The following is an 18,154-nucleotide window of genomic DNA, read 5'->3' as shown; positions in this document are numbered from 1 at the left end:
GTCCAGAAGAAACATGACAGCTTCCTCTGTGCGGCAAAAGCCTTCTTTCCTCAATTTCTACTTCCACCTGTGTGCCCGCAGACTCCGGATTCCCCAAACTCGCAATACGTGGAATCTCCACGGGCATTTCTCTGTAGTATATATATATATATATATATATATATATTCAGTAATGCACTAATATATACATAAATGTCCACTTTCGACTTTGCACATAAAACTGAAGCATTCTTTTGTGAACCCTGAGAACGCGAGTTTCTGAATCTCTGTCCACTTTTGCTTGACGGGAGGCAGGCAACTGCTCCCGCTAAACGGTTTTAAGCTTGCAGATTCCAGCGGATAGTCTTGGACCGACGTTCCTCGCTGTTTCTCTTTTGCAAGAGAGCACGGAGCTGATGTCGAGTAGCTCATCCACTCCGAGGCTGAGAAGAGTCAAGACGATCTGCCTCAGAGTTTTGTGAGTCGTTTGATTTCCACGGTGGAGAGGCAGAACTCAAGTGATTCTCAACTCGCTTCCGCACCTCCGCACCGTCCACAGACAAGTCAGATAACGCGTTTTTTCGCCGTTTTGAAAATCCACATAAACTGTATTTTCGCCATTTTTACAGGCCGTTTCTCCGCCTGAGGATTCACTGGCTGGAAACGGCCATCTCTAACTGTGTGAGCTTCGCACAAAACGCAAAGGACCCGCGCAGTCGTGAGGTCCTTGGTTCTCAAAAGAGTCTCGGGCAGAAGTTCGTTTGCACTCGCGAGAGTAGGAAAACGCAGACAAGCAACTGAAGAAAACGCATGTTCTTTTTGCTCCTCAGCTACCCTACAGTCGGGCGTATCTGCGTGTCTCCCGGGAGACATGAGACATCCGACAGTCGCGGGAGGTTCTGCGGTTCCTTTGGTGTTGAAAAACCTCTGCGCCGCGCCTCCTAGAGGCCCCCAGGGAACGTGGGCATCACTCCTGCGAAAACAAACGTGACGGACAAGACAAGCGCAAGAGAACTTCGACCCGGTGAACAAGACCTTCGAGGGCCGAAGCTGCGACTGAAGGAGACCGTTTTTGCGGAGGCGGAAGAGCACTCGCGACAAAACACAGCGCGTTCGAGACAATGCAGCGAGAAAAACTTAAAGCAGAGGAGTGAGGAAGCTGGGCCGATCCGTGAAAGGAAGTACCGCCCAGTCTTTACTAACAGAACACTGTGTACTGTGGAGCAGGCCGAGAACGCACATCCCGCCAGATCCTTCTTTTTCAAACAAAACTAAGTGCCCCCAGCATGCGTGCGAAGACCTTTGTATTTGCTTGTGTGGAGAGATCAAGTAGGCCGACAAACCCAACACCCGCATGCGTTCATGAACAGCATTCACATGTATCTAGCTCAATCAGCGACGTCTTCCCACACCTGTAAATCTCCAGAGACATGCATAGAAATTTGTGTTTCTGTTTATCGTGTTTACTTGGTTTGTTTTTTGTTTTTTTTGTCGCCGCAGATGTGTCTTCTTTGCGAACATTTCCTTTACCTGCAGGACTGTAGGAGGAGGGATACATGGTTGGCGTCATGTAGTAGGGGAGGAATCCGTAGGGATTGGGTCCGAACTGTGCAGCCTGGGGGGTGGATAGGAATGCCCTTTCTGCGACGTCGTTCGCGCGACTGTACCGGTCGCTTTCTCTGCCTCGCGGAGAAGGATCTCCACGGTGGGTGCGCGATGTGTAGCATGCATTTGTTTCCTCGTCGTCGGTCGCGTCGAAGGCCTTGGAGGGTCTCCTCGTGCTCGCTTGCGAGAGCAGGCCGCCAGTCCCACCCGCGCCAGGTGGACTCCCGCTGGCGGCGACGGACGCTGAAGAGAGAAGAGCAGAGAGAGGATTTCGGCCCTCAGTGCGCGAGGCAAACGGCAGGCTGGCTGGAGCCTCAAGCAAGCTGTCCGCGAGGAGAGACCCAGAACAGTTCAAGAGTCACAGGCTGTGGGGCTCAGAGACAGAGAGAGACAGAGAGAGGCCTTCAAGAAGAGGGCAGAACCGAGGAAAAAACCAAGGAGGGGGGGAAAGAAGGGAAAAACAGGTCGACAGAGGTAACGTTTGTGCGAGAAGAAGGACATGCTGAGACAACTGTCACGACACGGACAAGAGCCCCTCGAAGCTTCCTCCGGTTCTCCGACCCTTGTAGATGTCCCCAGCACACTGGTCCACACAGATCTACGCAGGTCGATTCATATGTAGAGGAGCGTCTCCGATGCTCGGACGACAAAGTCGAGTTTTTACTCCTGAAAAGGAGTGCAGAGACACCGCCACGTTCACAGCAGAGGACGGCAGGGCTACCCCGGGTGCGGAGGGGTCGCTTCGGTGCACCGGCTGAACTGCATATGTTGACTTTTCTTCCGGAGAAGAAAAAGAAAACACGGCAACGACGAAAAGAAAGCAAACAGACGCCTGATTCCGACCTGAGTCGTCATCGATGTCGTAGCCGAAGCCGCGCTTCCCGTCGGAAGCCTCTCGCTGGTTTGTATGTTCACCCTGCGAAGGCTTGCCAAAGGCGGTCTTGCTCCGTGCAAAGAAGTTCCGAAGGACTTTGTCTCTAGAAAGAAGCGCACAAAAGAGAGACGGAACTTAGAGTTCGTTCTACAGAGAGGTCGGAAAGGGAAGTTCGAATGGGAAGCGCGAGAAACGCAACACACCCGCAAAGGCTCTGATCGTCCTCAGTCTCTGGAAGTCTTAAGGCGGAAAATTGAATGTTCCAGTGTCACATGACAGGGATCCACGAGGCGAATCGCAGCGCGAAAGGGAAACACAAGAAAAAGCGCATCTTGTGCGTCGCCGATCTGTTTCCTCCACCCACACGTAAATGCGACTTGCACACCCTCTGGACTCGCCACCAACAGATGCGGTGAAACAGACACCGGAGGAGCCCGGAGACTGAAAAGGCGACAGCGACCGAGAACTCTCGTGCATTGCTCTCTTCCTCGGACGGCCGATTAGAAGCCTTTTTGTCAAACGTTTCCTCCCAACCCCCCCTTCCCCCCGCCCTTGGATTTCCTCAAAACGCGACACACCTCACGATCCTCAAGAAGCCAGTACGCGGCTTCAAGTGCTCGTACATGACGCGACTGAACTTGTAGAGAAGCTGAAAACAGAGCAGAGAGTTCTTTTGCAGCTACTCCTGGAAGAGAAGCAGATCCGAGGGAGGTGACAACGGTGTGACGCACTGAACATATTTCTTGTCTCTTCTTCGACATGCAAGAGCCAAGATGGAGCAGCCGAAAACACAACCGAAAACACAACGGAAAACATGCGCAACGCCGCCGCCTGTGTCGCGACGCCCGCAACCGCACTTAAAAAAAAGACAACTTCGCTCCACATGTCCAAGCAGCCACGGTTCGCTCTTACCTCTCTCACACATCCTCTCCAGACAAAAACATACATATGCGTAAATACATGTAATTTTATTCGTAATCATTTCTTAACATTTATACAGAGATACAGATTCACGTATGGAGGGAGCGAGCACCTATTCGTCGGTTTACGCTTACAGAAAACACATGAGCACATACAAATGCGGCGTCGAAAAAAAACTGACTCGTGCTCATATATAAATATATATGCATATATAAATATATATGCATATATATATATACATATATATGTGCGTATAAATGTGTGTTTACTGTGTAGGAGTGGAATGTTTTCACGTTCGGCCGTGGTGCGAGTGCCCTTTTTGTGGGCTTTTACCAGTTTGAATTCTGGGTACGAGAGCCTGAAGTCTTCTGCATTTTCTAGGGCCTCAAGGACGGCCTGGGCAGGATCTTTGCCGTCGGCGACGCCTTCTCTCGCGTCTCCAGAAGTCCAGACTCCTCCGCTGCGATCCTCATTGGAGCTGGAGCCTTTGCCTGCAGAGCCTGGACGCCAAGTCCTACGAGAGCGCGAGGCAATCACTGAAAAGAAAAAAAACGCAAAGGAATAAAGGGTGAAGGGTACGGACTCGAAAGGAAAGAGAGAAGGACGGAGAAGTGGAACGGCAGAGAAAACAACAGAGAAAGGGACAGATGAAGACGTGAAAGCGAGGAAAGGAGATGATGAGAGACGAAGCACAGCAAGGACTGTGGAGACAAACAGAAGAAAGCCGTTGGTAGAAAACGACGAGGCTGCGAAAAGACAGCACACGCGGCATGCACCACTATCTCTCACTCCTGCCCCTACCCTGTTTCTCTCTGCGTCGTATGTTCGTAACTCTCAAACTCTCCTCTCTCTCCCTTCCTTCCTTGACCCTCCACTGTCCTGACTGTCTCTCCTTTCTTTCCTGAATCTTCTCTTCTCTCTCCTTCAGTTCAGCCTCTTCAACTGTATACCGCATTTCGCATCTGATCAAAAGCAAGACAATGTCTCACCTTCTCGGTAGATGACGCGCGCTTGTTGCGGAGAGACGCTCGCAGACTTGGGGTGGCAAAGAACCTCCATGATGCCCGAGTCCTTGCAGAGAACTGCGCAGGCGCGTTCGGTTATCAAGTTCTGAAATGTCCTGCATTGAAAATCGCAGAACCGCTCTGCGCAGACACCACCTATACAGTAGAGCAGCGAAGTAACGCCCGTCCTGCAGACGCGCAACAAACGGTCTACTCGAAACAGGAAGCGGAGACCTCCCCCCTGGCGGACAAGAAACGCATTTCTTCTAGAGACGGCAAGAGGAGTTGCTCTTGTTTGAAATATGATCTGCCACGAAGTGGGATGGCCAGAGAAGGCCAGAGAAAAAATGCGAAAGATTTTCATCTCTGCAAGAAGCGTCTCGCTGAAAAAACAGGTGCGTATCTCGTTCGTCTGTCATGCACCACAGTTCGTCTTCCTTCCTTTGTGTTTCTTTCTCGCTTCGGGGTCTCGCTGAAGAAGCAGAGACCTTCCGTCCGCATCCCTAAATACGTCAGACTCTGCTCGCTTTAGGAATCCGAAATATCTACAGCTTCTCTCTCCTCGAGCCAGCCACTGCTCCGTCTCCTGTTTTCTAAGCGATTTCTGGGTGCTCAGTGGCCCTCGCCGGAAGGCCGAAGAACGGGTGCGTCGACTTCTGTCTCCGACGCTGCCGCTTTCGTCGAGGCAGAAAACTGACTCACTCGGAGTTGTACTCGCTGCAGCTGCAAAAAACCGTGTACAGCTCGCTGTCGTCCTTGCCCTCGAGGGCGATGCACTCTATAGAGAGAAAAGAGAGAAAAGCAACGAGGGACAAAAGAGAGAGAAAAAGGGAACATGACGAAAAACGAAAGAGAAAAAAGGAAAGGGAGAAGGAAAAAGGAGAGAGTGAAAACAGAAAAAGAGAGAGGGGGAAAGAGCTGCGGAAACGCGAGGGGGGCGGGCGCGGAGAAGAGCACGGGGAGAAAAAGTGGAAGAGAGAGAAGAAAAGGGCAAGCGAAAGAGACTGAGGAAGCGTGAGAAGAGAGGACGCGAGAGGGGACGAGAGACAGCGAAGAAAAAGCAGAGAGGGGATCGAAGCATAAGGGATGAAAGCAGAGGAGAACATAGAGAAGAGGGCAAGAGCGGGTGTGGACGCCATGAGAAAGACGAATCCAAGGTGGACAAGCCAAGATCGAATTCGCTGGAGAAAACACACTGGCGAACAACAGAGAGACGAAATTCAGAGAATGCATCAGCAAACCTAAACACCCGACCGAAAAGACGATTCTCAGCGTCGACTTTGCAGTGTACTCTGACTCCGTACCTTCTATCTGTGGGTTTTGCCTTTCCAAGAAAACGACGCAAGGCTTCCCCACATCGTCCGTCATGGTGTCCCGAGAAACCAGTTCCGACTTGGGCTGCGGCGGTTTCGCTGGTTCCTGCAAAAACTCGAAACGCATGCAGTTCAAAAGAAGTTCAAGAGAAGTAGTCCAGAGCGAACGCCTGGCAGACCAGGCACACGCCACTCCAGCAAATGTGACGCTCCATCCCTAAACCGTGATCCCTTGACAAAGAGGAAGCACCGGTGAAAGAAAGAAAAGACGCAGGGGAACGACCGTATGTTCATCTTGAGAAAAAGCCAGGGGCCTTGTTCCGCTCGTAGGATTCCACGAAAAACGAAGCGTCCACCTGGGCATCACACGAGCCGTCGCACTCTTCTGCTTCTCTTTGATTTGAGATATCGCTTTCTTTGTCTCTCTGGAGATTTCCCGGCCTCCTTCTCTTTGGCCTCTCCTCCTCTTTCTCTCCTCCGCTCTCTTTCACGCTTCTCGTTTTCTCTCTCTTTCGTTCAGTCTTTCTCTTTTCTTCACTTCGGCTTCCTGCACACCTCTTCTTTCTCTGTTTGTGTGCCCGCGGTCAAGAGTTCCACGGGGAGGGTCATAGTCTCTGCAGTGGTGACAGCAGGCTCGATCGTGACCTCTTTATCCTCCGTCGGAATGAAGGTCTGGGCTGCGGAGACACTGCAGGTCGGAATGGCAAGGACTCCCTGTTCCTTGCTCAAAATCGTCGGTCCGACGCATGCGTCCTGATAGGTCGAACCTGCCTGCACCCCGCAGTCTTGCAGGCGCGCTCCCGACAGAAACAGACGAGGAAAGCAGAAGAGGTGGACCAGCAGCGCGTTCAGCTGAGAGCGAGACAAAAACATGAGAAAAGAAAACGACCGGTGACGGGAGAGACAGCAACCTACAAAAAAAAGAAGAGCAAGTACGCGGTGACGGGACAGAGAAAAAGGAAATAGAAAAAGAGATCAGACACAGGCAGGCAACACTGGAAGATCGGAAAGATGAGAGACGAATAGAAGGAAAGCAACTTCGGGAGTAACTGGAGAAAGACAACGAACAGAGGCCAGTTCACCGCTTAACAGAGGCAGTTGTATTCTGCGAGATAAGACACATGAAAGCACGAAGCAAGCTGGGGAGAATACGAGAAGATGGGTTTTCCCTTACGGCATCTTCATCTGACATGTTGCGAACCATGCGGAACTTGTACCGCGCGAGTCTGAGGAGAAGGCGAAGGAAGTTGCAGAACTCTGGGCAGCGAAAAAAAGATACAGAAGAAGAGTGGACCGATCAAGAAGGCAGGCAAATCGAGAACGGGGAAAACATGAAAAGCGTGCTAAGAAAAACAGACCACCAAGAGACGAATGAGGGAACTTGGATCGCATTGATGGGCGTCAAAAACGCTCGGTACATCTCGTAACTGGAGTCGTATTCGGTGTCGCAGCAGCGGGAGGCAGAGAAGAAAGGCCAAGCGAGATAACAACCTTATGTGTATACGAGGAAGACGAGACAGGAAACAAAATTAAACGGATGCAGAGAAACAGAGACGACGACCGTCCACAGCTATGTCAGGAAGCAACGCAACCCGCGCACACGAGGCGAGAGTGTTCTCTCTCCGAGGTCTTCGCCCTCTGGCCGGAAAGTGATGTCCGACCATGATCTCTTCTCATCTTCTTTTTCTGCAACACTGCTGCTCACCGATGACCATCCCGTCGTGGGCGAGTCCCCGAAAAATGTGTCTCAGGAGGTCCGGATCTTTGTTGCGCGGATACAGCTCCGCATCGATGCACTGCAAGAAGCGTCGACAGACATACGCAGAACGTGGGGGCACCAGAGAGACGTAAAAAGCGAACTTCGCATGCATCGGAGACACTCGAGGCAAGGTCCATGTCGGGTTCTCCCAAGGCGAAAAACAGCCCTCAGGAGATGCCACCGAACCGACAGCACAAGGAGTAAGGGGATTTGAACGAATCGGCTTTCCCTGAGGGTAAGAAAGAGGTCGAAACACGCAGAAGGAAAGAGAACTGAGAAGGGCCGTCGAACTTTGGAAAGGGAAGCGCAAAGTCGACCGGGGCATAAGGGTTCAAAGTACAAGAACTTGCATACTTTTTCAGGACCACCAGTAAAAGTGGAAACACGGGAATCGCGCAAAACGCACACATGCACGCGTTTCGTGCGTATCGTTCTTTCACCCGTCCATTCGTCATGTTTCTCAAAGTGTGCAGATCCTCCAAAAGGTGCTTCCACTATACCAAAACTACAAGGAACTGGCGCCAGAGTGAAGACGACACTGGGAAAAGCCGTGTGCAGAATGCCGCGCCACTCTCCAGCCCGTTATGTGGCTTGTGTCTTGCGTTAAGCAGCGATCGGTCTCGCTATCCCCTAAATACGACGTTCCCTTCTCTGCCTTTCGCGTGCTCAGAATGGATCGCCTCCAGTGCTCAGAAGCATGCGCATGCGTGTGTCTCTACAGGCGTCTTCTCTGGAAGGAAGAGACGCTGTCGCCCAACCCCCGTTCGGTCAAACGCATGTGCTTAGCCCCTACCAGCTGCACCCATTTCTGGACAGTCATGTAGCCGTTGAAAGAGTAGTTGCTGAAGGCGCGAAGAAGGTGTTGATCCATTTGCGCAGAGACGTAGAGAAAGACTGCGCCGTCCTTCTGTCGGCGCATGTAGACCCGGTTGAGAGGTCCATTCTGCCTGCCTTCGAGGGGGTCTCTGGGCGTGAACTCGTCGTCGTCGAGAGGTTGGGGAGTGAGATGGGTACCCGCAGGCGGGCCTCGCCGCAGTGTCGTCCGCAAAGAGACCAAGTCCTCTCTGGCGGGCAGCTGCAGCGTGCGCGAGGCATCCCAGTCACTGCCTGGGAACGGACGCTCCGCACCGAAACGCGAATCGAACTCGCCTGTCTCGCCGGCCTGCAGGGAATTCTGCAGAGCCGCGCCCACGGGACGAGGCGAAGCAAGCATCTCGCCTCTTCTAGAAACGTTGGGGGCGCGCGAGGATGCGTGGTAAGACCGAGACGGGGATGCACACGGGGATGCAGGCGCAGACGGGGAAGCGGCTGCAGACGGGGAACCCGGCGCAGAAGGCGCTGAAGTCGACCGAGAAGAGGTGGAAGACGTCGAAGCAGCGGATCGCGTGGAGTGCCCGGCGTCGGACGAGGGGGACGCAAGCGACTCTTCCGCAGTCGTCTGACGGCGGGAAGAAGCCGGGAGGCCAGGACCCCGTCCAGTCCCGCCACGGACCAGCGGCCGCATTTTCAGGACGCGAGAAGCAAGGGCGCGGCCGGAGGAGTTCGGTGGAGTTTGCGGGACTCAAAGACACGAAAAAAGCGAGCGGACGGAGAGAAACGAAAAAACGCCGACAAAATCCAAAATGTCGCAAAAGTGACACTCATGCACTGGCCTGTCGCCACGCGCGCGCCTGGTCGCGAGGTGTCCATACACCCGAACGGCGCGCGACGCTCCCGTGGGTTCTGAGTCAAATCTGCGACCTCGCACGGGCCAACACAAAAAACAAGCCTCTTTCCACTCAAAGAAACGCTTTTTCGCGCAGACGGGGCGCAAATTCACGAGTCCAGCCGCGAAACGCGCGAACGTGCCGGGCACCTTCGCGCAACTAGCGCAATGGTCGTGTCTGGTCACACTGGACTGCGCGCACAGGCCACAGTGTTCTTCAGGGAACAACGGTTTGCAGAAAACGCACATGAGTTGGGCGACGAGCCGCGGAAATTACAAATCCAGAAAAGAGGAAAGACTCATTTCGCTGGTGAAGAGAAGCGGAGAAAAAGGCCTGAAGCGCAGTGCGTTCCAGGTCGCTTGCCTCTAGCCCGCCACTTGAGTAGTTTGCCATAGTCTCCACGCCAAGACACGTTGTCCAGCTCCTGGGGGTGCAAGCAGTTTTCGTGAAAGTCTCTTTCCCTGGAACAGACACACACTTTCAAAAGCACGCTCGGCATTCGCGTTCCCATAACTCGGATTTGACACAAAACGTTCCCGGAAAGGACATGAGGAGACCAAGGGCGTAGACCACTGAAAGTGTTTACAGTCTAGCAGCGCTTTTTCGCAATACGCGTCTCTGCCCCACGCAGAGTTGCATTTCCGGGTCGCATCTTTAGAGAAGGGAAAAGCAAGTCTGTATGTGGCATTTATCGACCAGCGAAAATGGCATCCGCATGGGGCTTCGCGAGCGGCGTATGCGGAGGAGCTTGAAAGCACGTTCTGCACGTCACTTCAAATCCAAACAAGAGTTCACCTCAAAATGCGCGTCTGTGTAGGTCTCCGTACTTTCACAGAAATATACAGCCTCTGCTCGGAGCCACACCAGATATGGATCCGCTCTGACTACAGGCTGGGTGAGAATTTAGATGGAAAACGGAGGAACTAGCCACGCTGACCCATCCAGCGTCATCGGTGAACAGGGGAAGTGGGGCACAGAGATGACCACAGATTCACGTCGCATACATGTGTCTGCGCAGAATTATGTTCACATACAGTAATTAGATCTACATCGAAATGTGTGCGTCTTCGTGTCTGAACTCGTATACGTAAGGACAGTGAATCGGAGCTGGGACATGCAAAGAAGCAACGGCGTTTCGTATGGCGTGTCTACGACGAAGAGACTCGGGAGGAAAAGCCTCTTGCAGGCACTATACCTCTTAATCGACAAAAGAAAGCGTTCGACGACATTTAACGCCAGCAATCGAAGCAGCCAAGCACCTAAAGGTGCGCTTCCATACTCCAAACCTGCTGGCAATACTGACACCTCCCCACATAAAGCCGTTAGCGTCGTAGATACATACGAGCAGCTATACATCGACATATAGACATACATATATGTGCATGAATTTGTCTTTGTGCATGTTTTTCACAGATCGTGCTACCTATGTTTGTGTGTGTGCCTTTCTGTTCTACCCACATAACTGCATCTGCGTTCTGTCTGTAGATACGCGCGTGCTCACTGTGCATGGCTCTAGATGCAGGTGTGCTACGCTTGCGTCCATAGTTTAAATTTTGAAAGAGTCCTTCAGCGAAACGAACTGAGACCGATTCTACGTGCTCGTCCACTCCAGAAAGACGACTTCGCTTCCTCGACGAAATCCGTTTTCGGCGTTCATCGCTGGATGTCTGCGTCTCGGCAAAAATGCAAGCACCTTTTTTCCGCTTCGAATCTCCTTCGGGTGTCTCCACGGGTAAACGTTTCTTCTGTTATTTTTTCTGCGCGTGTGAACTCGCCCACCTTCCCTCCATGAGGAAGCAGCGGATCTCGTCCTCTGTCCTGTAGTCTGTGGGGGACCTTGCCAATCGTCAGATCCAAACAGATGGATGTTTGCATATATATATATATACATATATATATATATATATATGCATCTTTAGGTTTCGTTGTTATTGGAGTATTGTTATCTGTATCTGTATCTTGTTTTGTGCGTGTCTATTTTATATGTTACATTTCTTGATTATCTCATAAGTGACACAAATCAGTATGGTCTAAGCGCTGCGAGGATACCTACTTTAAAGTACAGCTCTAGATAACGGTGTGCGTCTGGTTCGCGGCTTGTGCGTTCCACGCATGCATTGACTTTTGAGGGAGCTTAAAAAAGCACCCTTTAATTCCAAAAAGTGAACGACTGGATTTTTTCTTTAGTTTTCATCTGTCTTCCTCCCTTCTTTTTTGCCTGCCTTGCCTTTGTGTCTCTGAGGCGGAGAGACACGCAGACGCCTCCGGGGTGTATCGACAGCTGGTAGCTGCCGGTCGCAGCTTCCAGCGGGCTGGGGCATTGAAAGCGTTTTTTCTGCTGGTCCGATCGCGCGGCTCTTTCTTTCTTCTTTCTCGACTTCTTCTGTTCTGTCTTCACCCATTCTCCGCGAAGTTCGCGTTCTGCATCCTTTTTCCACCCCCCGGAAGTCCTCCTTTCCGGAACGAATCCCCCTCGAGTGTGTCGCGTTCGTCCAGGCAACAGACACCGCAGCCGTTGCTTCGAGTGTTTGAGTGTTGTCGGCTGGTTTTTCGCTCGAGCCTCGCGGGTCTTCTTCAGCGTCGTGCTGCTTCCTCGTGAAGCATTATCCCTCCGTCCTTCCGCTTGCTTTTCTCTTTTCCTTTCCCTCCCCGCGGTTTCTCACAGCTTCGACTCACCCCGGCGTCCACCCGCGACTCGTTCTGCCAGTCTCGCCTCCTACCCAAAGCGGCCTGCGCCCCCGTCTCCGGATCTCTTCCCGCCGTCATCATTCTCTCGTTTCTCTCTCTTCCTTCGCCCCTCCTCCACGCGTCAACGGCGTTCTCTCTGTCTCCGCCCTGTCTCCTTTGCGGCTGCAGTCATGCCGGGTGTCTTGTCGAAAGGCGCCTCCTCTCCGGAGGCCCCGGCTACGTCCCGGGCGAGTCTCTTCGCTCTCTTCAGTCGTTTCTGCCCAGACAGAACGCGCAAGCGCCTGTTCCTCGCCTTCTCTTCCCTCATCGTTTGCAGCTCCTGCAATCTGGCAACGCCTACGTTGCTCGGAATCGCTATTGACGCCGCTTCCTCTTCTTCTCGCTCTTCGTCTCTCCCTTCTTCTCTCTCTTCTTCTTTCTCTGCTTCTGCGGGGGCGGGCTGTGCGCCTGCGACGGGTCTCTTCGCCGGTGTCGGCTCGGTCCTCTCGGGAGTGTGGACAGTTCTCGGTCAAGTGTTGTGCGGCGGCGGGAAGGAGGCGCTGAAGAGTCAGCCGCCGAAGGTTCTCTTCACGTTGATTGCATGCGTCGTTTGCCTCGGAGCGTTCTCGAGTTTCCTGCGAACTTCTCAGCTGGAAACCGCCGAACACGAAATGCGTATGGAAGTCCGGTGAGCTCAGAGACAGGAAACCAGTTGCTCGACGGCTTCGTCTTCGGACCTCCTACGTTCGTGTGAAACATGTACCGTTCTTTCAGAAGAGAGCTGCTCCCAGCGAACGCCTATCTCCCGGTAGTTTTGTGCTCGTAGAGACGACAGATCTGCAGGGTTCATGCCCGTGACCTCAGTGTCCACGAGGGACAATTGCATTGGAGGTGCTTCCCCAAAAGCGAGCGTCGGAGAGACTCCAAATCGACGCCATGCGAGTGGCCGCGATTTTGCGCGGGCGCGCAGCTGTCTCCACGGAACGATCGAAACCCAAGTGCGAAAAAGCGAAAGAGAAGAGAGAAAACAGGCCGGACTTTGGTCGCCCCTTTGGAAAGCGCTGGTTGCGACTCAACGGAAACCTGTTTTCCCAGCTGTCTCTGGACTTCCAGCTCGCGTCTAGACCCCCCTGTCTCTCAAGAAGTTGCCCAGTCCTCTTCTGCTCATACATACATACATACATGCATACATACAATGTATACATATATGCATTTACATGTACATATATGTATATTTATATATAGTGTTCATATATGTAGTTTATGCGTCTGTTGTTTATATATATATATATGCAGTATGTTTGCAGTGTTTTGAACCTTCGCTGAATTGTGGCTGTGTCGTTTGCCTCCAAGAAGCACGGGGTGAAGCCTTTTTCGAATCTCTCCCCGCGCAGCGTTGCCGGCGGCAAGTTGCATGTGCGTTTCTTCGCAGTCTCTTCGAGAGCCGACGTATGTTCATCTCTCGCATGCAGCACCCGCGCGGAGACACTCAACGAGCGTAGAGTCCTGGGTGCCCTCATTCGTCGTTTTTCGTTTTTCTCTGTGCAGACGGCAACTCTTCCGGACGCTACTGTACATGCCTCCGTCGCTCTTTCTCTGTCGCTCCCCGGGCCATCTGTTGCCTCTCTTCACCGAGGACACCGAGGCGCTTGTGTCTGCGTTGACGCAGACGCAGGCGCAGGCGCTGCGGTACACGAGCAGCGTAGTCGGCGGCTCTTCGCTGCTGCTTCTCATTTCCCCGCGAGTCACAGTCCTCGCCCTGCTGCTTCTTCCACTGGCAGGCTGTTCGGCGATGCTTCTTGCCAAGTGAGGAAGCGCTGGAAAGTGAAGGAGCACCAGGAAGACAGAGCTGAAGCCGAGAGGCAGAGACGCAGAGAGACTGGCAAGGGCATGCGGCGCGCGAGGAAGGAAGTGCATTGCGGGGAACGAAAGAAGGAGAGAAAGCGAGCAAAAACCAGGAGGAAAGTCGCGGACAGCGGTCTCCAGAAGGACGCGCAAGAGACGGGATGAGAGAGGGGGAGAGAACGCGAAGAGGACGAACCGGGCGTTTTCTTTCTTCTCTTGATCGACGAATGAAGGAAACAGCTCGAAGAGAACTTCTTCGCTTTGTTTCTGTGGCTCACCTGCTTTTCCGTCCCAGTGTGAGGGGCTTCTTTGCAACCCGTCCAGCTTTGCTCTTCCTTGCTCGACTCCTGCATGAGACATGATTTCCTCGTCTGTGTTTTCACAACCTCTCAGAGTACACATCTTGCTCTCGGGGACCTCGCTCTCCACACCCTTTTCTCTCTGCTCTCCTTCATCTTCTCCTCGACTTCGGCCGCTGCCTGCTCTTTCCTTTCGACATTCTTTGTCCACCCTGTCGTCACTTGCGTTTTCTGCTCTGTCTCGACCTTCAGGCGACTTCGGCGCCTCCGCAGCATTCGCGAGAAAGAAATGCAGGAGTGCACTGCGTTCCTCTCCGACCGGCTCTTCCACGTGAAGACGGTGTACATACACCAGGAGCAGGAGCAGGAACTCTTCCGCCTGCAGAAGAGACAAGACGAGGCTCTGGAGGCAGCGAAGGCCGCGGCGGTTGCCAACGGCTGCTTCTTTGGAGGTCTCTCGTTTTCGATAAACGCGACGGTCCTCGCTCTTCTCACCTATGGCACTACTCTCGTCAAGCAAGGCGTGGTGAGTCGACGCTTGGGTGTACAAACAGCCACGACGCGGAGGGGCATATCGCCGAGACGAACGGGTGGAAGCACAGGCGATGCACAAAAGTCAGACACCCGAAACTCACAGAGTCATCTCGAAAAACCGTGGACGCAAGCCGACGTCTCTGTGCCTCCCTCAAATCCCCATTCACTCTTATAAAGACACACACACTTATATATATATATATATATATATATATATATCTGTATATGTATGTATAAGTATATAAGGGTATGCATTCGTAGACGCTTGTGTGGACGGGTGCGTGGGTTGTCGTCGCTTTTTTGTCTTTTTTCATATCCGGAGTCGTCCCGAGGCCCATGCCAGGTTTCGTCCGACGCGCTTTTCACTGCAGAAAGATGCGCAGCTGCACGACAAAACAGAGATACACTTTCAAGCGCGACGATGTCTGTTTCTGTGCGTTTTCCCAGCTGTCTTACGGCAACCTCACAACCTTCGCAGTGTATTCGTCCATGGTCGGCGTCGGCTTCAGTGGCTTGACTGCGGTGTCTTCGGAGCTCGCGAGAGCTGCAGAGGCAGGCGCGCGTCTGCATGCAGTTCTCTCTGTCGGCGAGACCTTGCGACTGCCAGGCACTTCGAGACAGCGAGAGCTCCCAGATGCAAGAGAGCAGCGCAAACACAAGAAGCAGAAAAGGGAGGGACAGGAAGAAGAACAAAGGAAAGAGCGTGAGGAAGAGGGGAAATCGGAGCGTGAGAGTCTCCCGCTCTTGGTGAAGATTTCGGAGTTCGAGGAAGGGCGGGCTGGACCGGAGGATGTTGCCCAGCAAGTTGAGGGGAAGATTGTTTTCTCAAATGTCTCTTTTTCCTACGGGAGAAGCAAAGATTTTCAAGAGCGTTCCGCACCCACCTCGTCCCTGGCGTCGCTGCTTCTTCCCGCGCATGCCTCTGAAGCAAAAAACGAGGGGCGCGAGATCGGCGAGTCAAAAGAGACACCGGAGACAACCGGAGACACCGCAGCCCTCAAAAACGTTTCCCTCGTCTTCCCTCCAGGCTCTGTCACTGCAGTCACTGGCGCCAGCGGGGCAGGCAAAAGCACGTTGCTTAAACTCCTCACCCAAGAACTTCGCCCGCAGCAGGGAACAGTCACTCTGGACGGTACGTCGATGTCTCTCTCGGAAAGCGAACGTTCAGACTGAGCCTCAATGTCGGTCAGTTTTTAGAACGAAAGGCGTTGGACAACACATTCTGGAAGTGAAGTGGGTTCGACGCATCGGCTATGCTCGACGCATCCTCTCTGGAAGCCTGGCGCTTCAGCTGGAGGGAGAAAGAAGTGGAGACATGCGCAGCAAAAAGCTTCTCTCTCCACGCTTCTCACTGGGGGCTTCTGGCGAAGAGCGAGGATTGAATGCGTCTCGCTCTCGACTCGGTGTCCATGTTTGACAAAGAAATTCACATCCACATAGACACTCACACATACACACATACACCCACGGATTCCGAGCGCCCGCCAAGACAGAGGCGCGCTGTGTGCTCAGGTAGCTGAGGCGCAACACTGCGTTGCGGTGTAGGGGTGCCAGGTGTCTGCGCCGATTCTTTGTCTGCCCCCCGCAGTTCTGTGCTCTCGCTTCCGGGCTGTCCTTCCTCATCTTTGTCTTCATTCGCGATCTCTCGGTTTCTCTACACAGGCGTGGACGTCCAGGCGATTCCGACGCGTCTTCTTCTGCAGAAACTCATCGGCGTCGTAAACAACGAAAGCACATCGTTGCTGACGGGGCTGAGCGTACGGGAGAACATCACGTACGGTGTGTGGACGCCACCTGCGACTCCCGAGCCTGCCGCAGGGTGTCCAGAGCTGTTCTTGGAGGTGTGTCGGCTGTGCAAAGTCGACAAGTTTTTGTCGGCTCCCAACATAAGCCGAGAGAACGAAGTGGTGGAGGGGGCGGCCGCAGGCTTCAGCTCTGGGGAGCAGCAGCGACTGGGCCTGGCGCGGGCTCTGATCAAGAGGGCCTCGGTGCTCGTTCTCGATGAAGCGACTGCGCACCTGGACGCGGAAAACGAGCGATTGCTTCTGCAGACGTTGCGAGAGCTCCTGCAGAAGGAGAACTCCACTTTGTCGACCGGAGAAAGCGAGCGAAACGAGACGCGTCTGTTGACAGGCGCCGTCAAAACAGTGGTCCTGATCGCGCACAGCAAAGCGGCGCTCCAGATGGCCGACTCGGTCGTCGTGCTCCGGGCGGGCGAAATCGTGGAACAAGGATCTTTCGAGACACTTGTCAAAGCCAATGGAGAACTGGCGCGTCTCCTGAAGCTGCAGGAACAGTCTGGGGATACGAGTGAGAGAACAGCCCCGAACCACGCAGAGAAGTAGACGCAGAACCCCCATCGCAGCTCGCAGGGGAGCATGCGGAAAACGAGGATAGCCGATCAGGCGAAAATCCTTTTACCCTTGCGTACCATCACGTCTTGAAAGGCACAAGAACGAGGACGCTCTATGGAGACTCGCGGCTGGGGGTGCACAGTCAAAGACATCTTGGGTGTAAAGCACTGCGTTTTGATGTCACATCCGAAACGCAGGAGCGCCCCGAAGTTGCCAAGGTACCAGCATTGTACTGGAGAAACGATGGTTTGTTCTCGAAACCTGACGCGTGTTGAGGATCCTAGGTCCTCTATGGTGTCGGCAGTCGCAAAGAACTTGATCGTCTGTACCTCTTGGCAGGAGGCGCGTTGTGTGTGTAAGTCAGAAGACGCGAGAAAGTCCGGAGAAAGAAGGAGTAGCCACGCCCTAAACGAGAGAGACGGTGCCCACATGCAGAGAACGCCAGTTACGAGTAGCAGGATGCAGTGGCAGATGTACTACCGGACCTGTCCTGACGTCACGAGGCGTAGTATTCTGCTCTTCTCTGCAAGTCTAAGGGTGTAAACGTTCACACCAAAACTACAGTGTGTTCACGCTCGCAGTGCTTGAAAACGATTTCGTTTTTCGCGAAGCGTAGCGGGAGGTGAGCTGGTGCTGTTCGGGGTGTAGGGACCGTACGAATTCCGAAACACGGGGGAGCGCACCGAGGAAGCCGTTAAAGCTGAACATGCGGTAGATTTCGACAAATTTTCAGTGCGTGAATATTAGCGTCGAACTGTCAATTGTACATGCGAGTTTTGGAAAAGGACTCAGTGTGGAGGGTATCGACATACGTAAAAAGAGCGGCGATTGAGCGGAGAGAACAAGACACCGGGTTTAGTGGCGAGAAACAAGCAGGGAGAGAAGACAGAAGCTTCCAGGGAGTGGCCGTGGACGCGATTACATGTGACCTGGACAGTGGCGAAGAAAAGAACTCAGATTCGCTTTCCTTTGATCTAAGGAGCTCAAACAGCTACAAGCGGTGAAGATGTGTTGCTGCAAAAGTGGAAAGGGCAGAACGTGGTTTTTCAGATGTATGCTGGATACCCCTACGGAGTCACAAACTCGATTTTCGTCGTTCCCGTGAGACATGTGCATGGAGACGGAGAGACGCTTGACGGTTAAAACAAGACCATGTCTCTTTCTGAGCTTTTTGGATAACGGGGCTCAATCAAACAGACTGGGAGTTCCTCTTGGAACGACATTTCCAGACGTGTCATCTGTGCCCTGTGTTGAAAGGAAGCTTCTCTCAACAGGAAGCCTGTGTGGTGCTATG

General features: G+C 53.2%; 2 protein-coding genes across 2 annotated transcripts; one reads left to right on the top strand and one right to left on the bottom strand.

The window, feature by feature from the left end:
- Window positions 1-235: 235 nt before the first annotated feature.
- On the bottom strand, window positions 236-9,436 carry TGME49_209200 (hypothetical protein). The gene is made up of 12 exons (XM_018779455.1): window positions 8,249-9,436; window positions 7,402-7,492; window positions 6,871-6,953; window positions 6,252-6,548; window positions 5,688-5,802; window positions 5,086-5,161; window positions 4,369-4,499; window positions 3,713-3,915; window positions 3,037-3,107; window positions 2,428-2,561; window positions 1,510-1,827; window positions 236-952 (listed from the first exon to the last, which is right to left on the bottom strand). The coding sequence occupies exons 1-12, from the start codon at window positions 8,957-8,959 to the stop codon at window positions 921-923; spliced, it is 2,262 nt and encodes a 753-aa protein (XP_018638450.1). The 5' UTR covers window positions 8,960-9,436; the 3' UTR covers window positions 236-920.
- Window positions 9,437-11,338: 1,902 nt separating this feature from the next.
- On the top strand, window positions 11,339-18,065 carry TGME49_209190 (ABC transporter transmembrane region domain-containing protein). The gene is made up of 5 exons (XM_002369638.2): window positions 11,339-12,516; window positions 13,377-13,634; window positions 14,225-14,498; window positions 14,954-15,638; window positions 16,169-18,065. Exons 1-5 carry the CDS (start codon window positions 12,020-12,022, stop codon window positions 16,849-16,851), a joined length of 2,397 nt encoding a protein of 798 aa, XP_002369679.1. The 5' UTR covers window positions 11,339-12,019; the 3' UTR covers window positions 16,852-18,065.
- Window positions 18,066-18,154: the final 89 nt, after the last annotated feature.

Source organism: Toxoplasma gondii, chromosome Ib (assembly GCF_000006565.2).
Source record: "Toxoplasma gondii ME49 chromosome Ib, whole genome shotgun sequence".
Lineage (NCBI taxonomy): Eukaryota > Apicomplexa > Conoidasida > Eucoccidiorida > Sarcocystidae > Toxoplasma > Toxoplasma gondii.
This window is presented reverse-complemented; position numbering and strand designations above follow the sequence as displayed.